Source organism: Priapulus caudatus, unplaced genomic scaffold (assembly GCF_000485595.1).
Source record: "Priapulus caudatus unplaced genomic scaffold, Priapulus_caudatus-5.0.1 Scaffold778, whole genome shotgun sequence".
Lineage (NCBI taxonomy): Eukaryota > Metazoa > Priapulida > Priapulimorpha > Priapulimorphida > Priapulidae > Priapulus > Priapulus caudatus.
The window spans coordinates 103,646-114,993 of NW_014577839.1; the positions used below are offsets into that span (position 1 = coordinate 103,646).

General features: G+C 46.7%; 1 protein-coding gene across 1 annotated transcript in view; it reads left to right on the forward strand.

Moving 5' to 3' along the window:
* Nucleotides 1-4,510, forward strand: part of LOC106813470 — a 28,403-nt gene extending 23,893 nt beyond the window's left edge. Inside the window, exons 3-4 of the mRNA XM_014817607.1 lie at nucleotides 2,763-2,963; nucleotides 4,434-4,510. Of these exons, the coding sequence (XP_014673093.1) occupies nucleotides 2,763-2,963; nucleotides 4,434-4,510 (278 nt within the window). The remainder of the gene's footprint in view (nucleotides 1-2,762; nucleotides 2,964-4,433) is intronic.
* Nucleotides 4,511-11,348: the final 6,838 nt, after the last annotated feature.

Sequence of the window (11,348 nt, forward strand, 5' to 3'; positions counted from 1 at the left end):
TCTAGAACTGTAGTTCTTCGTTCTGCCTGTGGCATGATACTGCAGCCAGCGAGTAAAAGAGCAAGATTCCGGTTTGTGTTTTGTGTTGTATGTTGAATTTTGCGAGCGTTAGTGCACTTTATATATTGTGCTCGTGGCGTTACATAGGGGATTCCTCATCGCGCAAATAATAAATGTATGTTTGTGAGTTGAACGAAGAATAAAAGAATAAATATGATGCAGATTTTCGCATCTTATATTTTTGTGCACACGTTGCATTCGGTACCACGCGGATACAGGGTGCTATTACGGCCCTTGGTCGCGTAGACAAATATCGTTCCATTCGAAACATAACCGTCTGAAAGTATTTAGAATCTAAGAAACGATGGCTGTCAAATTAATAAACTAACGTCATGATTGTGCTTTCAATGTCAGCGCAGGTGTGTCAACGACAGATGTGGAATGTGCGCTTACCAACAAATACGCGATGAATTCTATGCACACATACAAACGAGCCAAAAACAATACCCTCCGCTACACTTCGTGCGGAGGATAAATACGCGATGGAATCTATATTTAATAGCCGCGGTAAGATTGTGCAGAGCCCACATACATAGCATGCCAGAGATATAAGTACCTCATTGTTGGAAAAGCTCAAGTAGCAAGGAAGAAAAAAAGGAGAGGAAGAAAGAGAGCGAGAGAGAAAGCAATATGGCGAGAGCTATTTAGGGAGGAGAGCGCGATAGGGAACCTCGAGCGAGATGCCCACGTTATAGTTTAAGTAGCGTTCACTTCTAGGTTGGGACAAGTGTCATGTCAAGTATTCTGTCTCTGAAATGTGACACCAAATGTAAACGGGGCAATCGCACCGTTGCCACGTCTGCGCAGCGTGATCTTGACATTGCTGGGTCTTAATTCCGCTGCTAACACATTCCTGAGTCATCTATCTTGCGTGCATAATGCAAATTAGTGCATTCTACTGCCGATTTTTATCCTCAAAAAAATCAAAAAAAGGCCTTTTCCAGAGACAAAATAGTGCAACATTGGTAAACAATTTGCGGAAGGTTACTGTTGTATGCCCCCTATAGGACGAGCAGAGCAAACGAATGCTGCGCCTTTGGTGTAATAGATTCACATATCCAATAATACGTGCTTGCGGTACCCTTTTTTGATCAATTACCGATTTCGAATAACGACCGCAGACAACCACGTAGTTACACCCTGCGGGCAAGATCAAAATCGTCAGCAATCCGGGGCTAGGCGAAAACCGGAATACTAATTGCATATGCATTTACCACCTTCCCCTAGCTACGACCCTGACACGGTTATTTCTGTTAACAGTGTCTACTGTAACGATTTTGGCTTCTTGATATATTTTGGGGGATGTAATTATACATATACGTTATACTACTGTGTGCGCGTAAAGCTTGACGCAATCTCGGCACGTCAGTAGGCATCATTGCTGACGTTGAGATGCAGCTTCAGCTTCATCGAATCCTCCTTGATTTACCAAGTCATCCTTGAGCTTCCATCGTCGTGAGCACGTGCACGTTTTGTGTGCCCTCTATACCACGTGATATACCACGGCTAACCAGTATATAAGGTGGCATATGACAGTTGTCAAGCACTCGACTCAGCGACAGAGTCACTGTCAGAGTCACCTGCCGCTGCACTCACGCCAGAGTCAGCGATAGTCAGCCAGAAAGGGAGGAAGAGGCAAGACGCTCACGACCACCGGCACCACGAGCTTCGTATAGAGTAAAACCATTGAACTATCATGTATGATGACTGTTGTATTGTGATTGCTGGCGTCAAGTAAAAAGGCTATTGTATATATCCAAGTACCGCTTATATCCGTGTTGCTGCTCTGTTTATTGTTGGTTGGTCATAACGGAACGCGCCTGGCAGTCGAGGTGCACGACCCGACGTGTCGCTCCTGTGGGACGATCACGGCCTGATCTACCACCACGCCACAGGGGCAAGCGTTACACTGGTGCCGTGACCAGGATCAACTAATCGATAACAGAGCAGCGCGTGTGTGTGGCGTGTCGTCACTGGATTTACGCTTGTCGGCCTGCCCGTCAGCATATTATCCAAACCTCACGTCGCAACGCACAAAACGCGGATATTGGTTGCTGTGAAGCTCTGGTAACTCTAAGATGCCTCTGCCAAGAACGCCTGTGTCTAGGGCGCGAGCCTTTATCACCAGAACCATCGAGCGGCAGCCTTACGTCTGGGGTACGCCACCGGCTCCGGGGAGCATGGTTACCCTGAGAGTGGAGACCCCACTGCGGTGCTTGGAATCCTCGGAGTATCGCGCTGAGCATCGCATGCACTTTCGCCTCGGGGAGACGCAAGAAAGAGAGGACAATACCGCACTACCCGGTGCCAGACTAGTGGCCATTCATCATTTGATTTGTATAATCTCACAGAAAACTCACAAACTGCTTTAGAAATGTGTGTCCATGAGCATCCCGGTAGACAAGTCAGCAACAATGTACAGTGAGTGAAGTGCAAGCTAACACTAGCGACTCTGTACGCTGCCTGGCAGCGTATATTTTCGCTTACAATTTTAGAACGCCGTACGAGTTGCGCGTACAGCTGGACACACACTGCGATTTTGTATGCTGGCCGTGTTAGTGGGTGTGGTCAGTGGGGTCATTTGAAAGGCACCCCAAATTTGAGCTAGATTAGCTGGAGAAGAAACCCCATGAAACCTATTGGAAAATGTTCGGCATGGTCCCAGATCCGACCAGTTCAACAGCCAATTCATTTCCTTTTAGGCATACAGCCAATTCGCTCCTTTCAAGCGCGAAACGCGAATTCTTTTTTGCATTGTCTATGTTGCATCTACGGCCCGGTTGTATCGAACGAGCGTAACCATTCCTATCTAAAGTTCCTGCTTCACTATCCTGTGCTCATGGACGCGCCTCATCTGGACGCCTTGTCAAGCATCCGCGCAACGCATCTTTGTCACGATAGGGGTAAGTACGCGTTAATGTTGATGTTTTCTTCTCGTTGTTCATGAGGTTATTTACACCGCGGCATGTAACTGTCAACGCAGAATTATTAACGTTATGTGCCGTAAATATATGCGCCGTATATATTATATCAGGAGTGAACAAAGACATTATTATAGCCCGTTGTCAGAAACATCGTAAAGATAAGGCTAATGTGAATGCTAAGATAACGCTTACGACTAATGTTAATGTTACGAGAATAGCGTTGACAGAAACGCATCGCAGCTATGAAAATACTTACGACAACAGGAACTTCATAATTTGCTGTCACACGGCTGCTGATTGGATGAGAGTTAATCACAAACTCTAATTCATACACATTTATTGTACATCACATCAATTTTTTGGTACACGATCGGTAGATAAGTGGTGTTTCTGAATTCCATGGAAAATACATGTTTTACTAATTAATATAAAATATCATATCACTATTATGGCAATTATTTTCATCTTGATTTCCAAGTTGTGAGAGGGCTACGATCTCGTAATGTCAAGAGGAGATTTGCTGGGATTTTTCGTACTCTCGTGACTTTACGATGTTTCTGGCAACGGTCTAGGAGTCAATGTTAAGACTAATGTTAAGACTAATTTCGTTTTTGACAACGGGTCCCTGATCTTTGCCTGTAGTAATAGTAATAGTAATAGTAATAGTAATAGTTGCCTGACCAGCGAGCGTGGCACACCAGAAGGCATCCCCCCGGCAAAACGCTGAGTCGCTTTCAGATATCACGTATTTAGCATAATCTATCAGACGTAGCAATCAAAATCGCGCACTTTTCGCGCGGCCTCGACAAAAATCGCATTGTATAGACGCGCGCACGCGGCGTCCGTTCCCCAAGCAAAACTGTTTCCACGGAGGCACTGCTCGCGCAACTGGCGTCGAGGCTCTTTCGCCTCGATGAAGGGGATGAATGGAGGACAGCGGATAGCTGCAGGCTAGCTGGCCAACACTAATGGCAACCTTTTCCTGGGCCTCTGAGAGGCTGTACAATCGTTGCTAAAGATTTCGCAGCTTATACCTCCGATTACTCCGTTACCTATCCCTTATTACTCCTGATCCTTTGATACACACACGCAGCGTGCGCGCGCAAGGGACCGCACACACACAAGCATTGAGGCCAGGCGGTGAATGGCCACGCGACAGTTAGAGGCATATTAGGTCCTACCGGCGAAGCTGACACGATGCCCGTTTGACAATTATCCTAGCTATTATCACCGCTATCCGGTATTATCACAGCAGAACGCGGGCGAACGCATCAATGCGAAGAAATTAACACACGTCGATCTCGCAAACGCATTGAACAACGCATGATCTAGATATGGCAAGCAAAGAACTATTTAGCAAGTTTAGCCCCTCAATAATTGCGAAGCATCTAATGTCTATGTTTCCCATCTAAATATGCGCTGAATGAGGTGATGTATTTATTCACATAGCAAAAATGCGCACGCTAGTAGAGATACACTTTCACCACCTCACTAAGGGCTATCAAGTGGGTGGCACATCAGCATGAAGTTATTGAGCGAATAAAAATTATCAATCTGCCTGGAGCACTTCCTTTCATTTTAGGCATAACAGAGATTAAATACACTCTGTGCTTACTATGTCATTATGTTTCATGCTATGAAAAAATTTAGGCCACACGAAACACAAAACTGTGAAATCATATTGTGACTGTGCTGAGCTGTGAAGTTTTCGTAGGTGATTGTCTATTGTGTATAATATGTTATGAGTAATAGTTACAAGCAGAATTCTTATTAAGTTTTGCTTATAATTAAAGAGTACACATTAGTGGTAGCTTTCAGGCACTATTAGTATTCTACATAGGTTTGAAATTTATGCTCTATACCAATTCGTGTGTTCACTACTCATTATAGGAAAAATGAATTTGCCATAGTCCCAATTATCCTCCACAAAAAATTAAGGCAACAAGTCAAAGGAATTTGGAAGTTTTTTGTTTATAGCTCGCTGTTGCATATGCTGGCTGTCAAGCAGAGAATGCCACAAGTAAGCACTAATTAGGTTTTGCTTCCCATTGGTTTTCTCTTTGGGCGGGCACTACAGAGCTGAGCTTGTCTGTGAATAGTTAATTAATTTACAACGGTGAGCAATGCTATTATATACGTGCAAAAATTAATATGTAAGGAGAATAATACATTTTTTACTTGAACTGAAAACTAATAGCAGACACTCGAAGATTGTAAAGGGTATTAGGCCACCTTAACGATTTGGATGGTAAAGCTAGCTTCGTCTATTAATTTATGTAGTAAGGCAGAATAGAGTCGGCGTGGAATGGCCCGACCGGTGGGTTTTACGCGCTTGGTTGCAACACTAAACGTAGGCCATCAGCAATTCTACTTGACAGACTCTTGACATCCTTGCAGGCAGTAGTAATGAACCGCAGCACCATTCGAATATCGGCAAAGGCAACTAAAGGCAAAACAAAAGCCAACAGCATTAATGAATAAAATCATCAGTGCAGCCTAGGATAACACTAATTCCGGCGTTTTTACGAACGGATATGAAAATTTTTGTAAACATTAAAAACTAAATTGCATGGTTTATAGACAGTTATCAATTAAGAGTTAAATTTACAGGCACTTGAGAAAATTCTCGACAGAAACCTCAAAGAATACATGGAAACACGCTACAAAGTTCACGAATGTCTCGCAATTGGCGTACCTGTTACCAATGTTTCTTCTATGCATACTCTACATATATTTTCATCTGTGATCACAATTTTGGAGGCTTTTTGAAATATAATCTGCTGGCCTGAACCTGTCAGCACGAAAGCAGAAATAAGACCACTGTACAGTTATAAACACATGACATACATATTACCACACACAACACACCATGGCAAAAACAACGATGCCCATTCAACATATACAATGGCAGAAATGTATTACCAGACATGAAGGTGAAATTCATATAAAAACGTGTGCTAAAGAAACTCGATTAAAACAACTGATTGTAGAAATCGATGAAGTAATGCTAGAGCTTATCCGTCGATACAGCCCGGTGTACTGCCACAAATTAAGGTGCAGGGGGCGCGATGATGTGAAAATCTTCGCGCTGGCACATCCTCAGACCTGTAGATGCTGCTGGCGCCTGAAGGAGGACTTCTGAGGATTTGCGCCCCGCCGCTTCTGCGACGCCCTGCTCACCTGCAGAAAGCCATTCTCGCAGGAACTGATGGATGTCGCAAACGCGCGTCGGCAACGGCTAGCAGCTGGCAGCGCCTTAGCAGATGGTAAGACGTGAACGCTTGCAAGTGCAAAAAACGCAGTGCGCGAAGAAAATTGTAACAAGACAACTCAGAGATGGGTTTCGCAAGCTGAGCATTCATTTTTGTCTATTGAAAACATAACACCCTGCAGCGTGAGTGCAGTGCCAGTAAGAATGCAAAGGGCAATATAAGGTGTAGTTATCCCTGTACGCCTACGCACATGCTCAAACGGCAATAGAGCTTCGTCTTTTTGGCCGATAATTAAGTTTTTGTTAAGTTATTTACGAGAACCCAACAGAACGTACAAAATCCGGCTGCTCTAAAGTCAGGGAGGCAATTTGCGGCGATGCCTGCAACAAACAGTGTATACAGTGTAACAAAACATTGCCCCTACCACAATACATTCCTGTTTAAAAAGTCACACGACTTTCAGTGGAAATTTTCGCGGCACTTTACGAAGGGTCTGACCCCACGGCTTGAGTGTGCAGTGAGAATGTGAGGAGTAAACCACTGCAGGCTGGGGTGCGGCGCAGAGGGGGGTTAAACGTACGCATGGTGTTTGCACACGCAAGAGGGATCTGCCATTGCGGCGACATCGCGTTAAAGAATACCTTGATGGTGGTGCGATGCTTGTGCCATGGAGACGGCCAGAAGCTCGAGCGTCCGCGGCATCACCGGCTGGCGGCTGGCAGGATTTCGGAAGGGCTGCGGAGCATCACGGCCAATCATCGTCGGATCGGAGGAACGACCAAGATCTGAAACATAGTCAAGGAACACCTGGCAACGCAGCGAAGAAGGAGTAGAACACTGCGTTACTACGGCCAACGCCACTCGACCGTTGGAGTGCGAACACACGTAAGTGCAGTCTGTTACAAGTGCTGTCTGTGGGCGAATGCGAAAAATGTGCCGACTGCGAGGAAGAAACCGTAAATGAGTGATTTTTAACCTGGCATCATATATTCTTGCACCCACATTACAGAATCTGAAGGTCCTATTCTAAGAGGCTTATAGCCTTTAGGTACTCTAGAGTAGTAAGCTAAACGTAAAATGAAGATATTGATGTCTTTACATCTTTGCTGGGGCTATGCTTTTGTTTGCTATAATTTCATCTAGCCAAATACCTGAAAACAAAATAAAAAAGCATCTAGGCAAGGTATTCTTAACATCATCGAATCACTAACGATCTGTCCAAGTTGAGGGCAATTTCCTCTATCATCATGAAGAGATTAGATACGAAGCACATTACCCAGATGTAAATAATGATGCATTACGACTGGTTTTATTTCGTGCAGTATAAATTAAATGATTAGCAGTGCAGATGTAATAAAGCAGGTATACTCCAGGACTGCCGCGAGAACGGGCCGTACTGACAGTTATGCACACTTACGTCTTCCTCCGCCTTGGCAAGGTCAGCAGATCACGTAGATGTAGATAGCGAGAGCCGTGCTCGTGTCGACGCCAGCCTCCGCGAGCAGGATCGGCCCCTCCTCGAAGAATGCTGGAAAAACACAGCGATGCGTTAAAAACCGATGTGAACATCCTCGCCCGCGCGCAAGCGGCAATGAAGGTCGGCGTGGTCGATGCGCATCATCCGCCCGAGCAAGACGGCGCTGATAGCCGGGTTCGGTGAGTCTCACCTCTCGAATGGCGACGGAATGAGATTGGATACCTTCATAAGCGACGCAGGCAATTTATAACAACAGCTGGGGGCGTGTAACGAGTGTGGTGAAATCAGGCGTCTCCGGCCACCCGAAGTCGGGACTTAGCACACAATTTCGCTGACGTGAAAGCGCGTCATCCTCTTCGGAAAGCGCTTCTATGCCGTTGCATCTGAGTGAACCCTCGATGTAGAGCGAGATTCTGAAATGCGTTTGCCCAATTTTATGTGGGAGAAAAACGTACGGGAGCAATCTGCTGGAACTGGGCAGCTGTTGAGTTGGGGGACGTCGAGGCATGCAGAGGTGTGTACGCCGACGAGCCACTGCTGGATACTGGTGGCACGTTAAATCGCTAAGGCGCGGCTCAGCCGTCGAAGGGAAAATGGGACGAAGAACGGCCTGAGCGCCGTAGTGGCGTTGACGACTGCAGGAAGAAAACGAGTTTGTTAGAGAGGAAGTTCGCACAGGCTCTCCCCGGTTCCAATGCCGGTGGCGGTCCTCGAAGCTGACTCTGCGGAAGACCGCGGGATTCTGACACTGAACCATGAAGAGAAACTGGTGTGAAGATGGCGGAAACTTTAAAGCTGAGCTGTGTGAAAAGACACTGTGTGAAACGAGCATGCAGAACTTTAATACTCGAACTGTGTGAAATACTGTGAAAAAATATCATAATTCTTAAGTGAGAAGAAAATAATTTATATATAGCGAATTTGAGTGACGGTATAAGTGAGGCCTGGATGAACAACGCACAGAACGGCACACAGTACGATGCCATACGTCAAGGTACAGCGCGCGGCGCAGACACACGTACGCGCACATGCACACGGACACGCAGCAGCGGTGTGCAACGCATACATGCACAAACACATGCGGCTTTGCATACATATGCGCACAAAATGCACACTCCGCGAGCACATTACAAGCGTACGCCGCGCACACCACCACGCACGCTTCGTAACGCCTCGGTGAGAAGTCTAGGTAGGTCTGGCGCCGTCAGTGCCTGCACCCGCTGCCTGTAGTGATTCACTGAGAGAGTTGTGGTAGTGGCGGGCGACGTGTCGTCCCAGCTCCAGGCACCACGTGCTCCTGCAAACAGCAACATCACTGCACCCGCTAACGCATAGGCTGCCACTTCTGCTTGCGCACTTGACAACTGCCAAGTAAAGAGTGGGGCACGATAATTGCATATGATGTTCGCAACTTAATGTAGGTGAGCGTGAAGAGCAGGCACGGAATTTACTGCCGCTCAGCCGTGTGTGCGCCCACAGACGGGCAATGATTGCTTATATTGCGTAGCACAGCAGAATTATATAAATGTAGTATAGTACAAATAAAATACCCTAATATATTACTAGTAGCTAGTGCATGGATTAGCACGAAACTAAATACACACGTGTGTATTTAATAAAAAAAAACGTAAAGTTACCACTGGCGATCGTTAATGTATTCGGCTGTTACAGTGGGCTAGATTTCGGCCTAAATGCAAGTGTTTCCTTATTGGCAAAACGAAGCTTATGGTCCGCAGCGTATCGGAATGGGACTTAGATCAAGGGAAGTGTTCTGTTGAGCTCTCGGCAGAATTTTATCGCGCAGCGTGGGTAAAAGGTTCGCACTTCTGACCCCAGCGTCGATCCGGTCGAAACATCTGCAGCACACGAGGGCATATTCATGAGGCAGTACACCCTTCATATTTTTTATTCTTTAGCATAAAAGCAGGTATGTATGGTTCAGAAAAAAATTGTAATTGTATATCCCGAGGAAGAGTGACAGAAGAGCCGGAGAGTCAAGACAAATTAATACAGTAGGCATTGGCAGAGAGGAATGTATGCCTCTGCCACTATAATTAAAACTACACGAGCCGCTCGTCCATTAAGAACTCTAGCGTTTACGACTGGTTTGTTGATGCACTGTACCCGCAGGAAAGAAAGATCCCCTCGCCTCACCATTAGAGCTTCTCTTCTCTAATCACTACGCGCACCTCGACCAACTCACACTGAGCTATGACAGTGCAGGGCCATAAGAAGCTTCATCCTGCGTCCAGATTTTATCCTGTAATACAGTCTAGTTCCGGCGCTTTTTGCAGCTGGGCATAATAAATCTGCAATTCGCACAGACAGTTGGCACGTATATTCAGCTTGGATGATAACTATGATGAGCGAATGCAACGCTATGTTATTAAGTTGTTTTCCACGGCACGAAGCTGTCTGGCATAAATGGCTTCGAGTCGTAAGTCATCTCGACGAACGCAGCGAGGTGGCGTAATGGTTCTTTGTGCTGGCAGCATTGCTAGCAGGCGGCAGAGTTTACGCGTACGAGCGTTGTGGGCAGCTCAGCCTCGCTGGCTGTGATGCGTGTTTAAGTCGTGTAAGCCGGTGTCTGTTTGAGTATTTAAATAAGCATTAAACGCTATACCAATAAATGTTACATAGTTCTTACGACGGAACATAACCAATTGGTGTCAGAAGTGGGGATGCAACTGATTAATGCTAGCCGCAGTATGGATCCAAACCTGAAAAGCTGTGCTCGACGCAATGCAAACGGCAACAGGCAGCAGCAGCAGCAGCAGACGCAAAACGAGCAGATGCAGGACTGTTGCGGTTTCTGCACAAGGAACAGGCTCTTGTCACGAACGGACAGCAGTGGCGACTGAGTGTCAAACGCCAGGTCACTACGCGAAATTCGAGAGCGTTCGAGAAAACGAAGGAAAAGTGGGCAAGGCTCTATTTGCGGAACGTTTTCGACGCCAGCCATGTCATCGTGTACGCGAGTAACGGACGAGGCCAGAAGCGTGGCATGCGCTGCTTTCCTGGGTAGGCGCTCAACGTACGAGTTAGTGAGGAAGCTTGTTCGGGGTGAGAGACCTCGCACCCACACACCCTCCGCTCCATTATCGGCACATCTGACTGATTAAGGCTGACAAATCACTTTGTTAGAGCGCTGTACATTGTCCAAGCAGCACGGTATGAATTCTATCAGTGCAGGAATGGAAACCCGGACCAGGGGACGGTACGCTGGCTGGACGAGCTGACGACTAGCGGCGGCGGCATCGGCCAGAGTAACTGCAATCTTCTTTTGCAAGAGCAACAGTCTGTAAGGCCATCAGATGTCTACCGTTGACAGTATCAATAAGAGACGTGCATCAATTAAAAATTCACACACACGCCGGAGCCGCCGCGACCTGAAGAGGCGGGCGTCGGCACCCCGGGCCGTCCGCCGCCCGAAGGGGCCGCCCGCCCGGGCCGCTATCGTAGATAGTTCGGCCGTCAGTTCGCTTCTGTCGTGCCTGACCCCAACGTTTTAGAAGAAGTACTAAAAGGGCAGGCACATGTTCGGTAGCAAGCGACGAGGAGACCGGGAACAGAGTACTCGTTGGCGAAGGTAATGAACAGCAGTAATACGTCGGTTCACAAGATGTCTGGGAGTTCATAAAAACACTTATAAAAAGGAACCAGACTCGGCAAGCG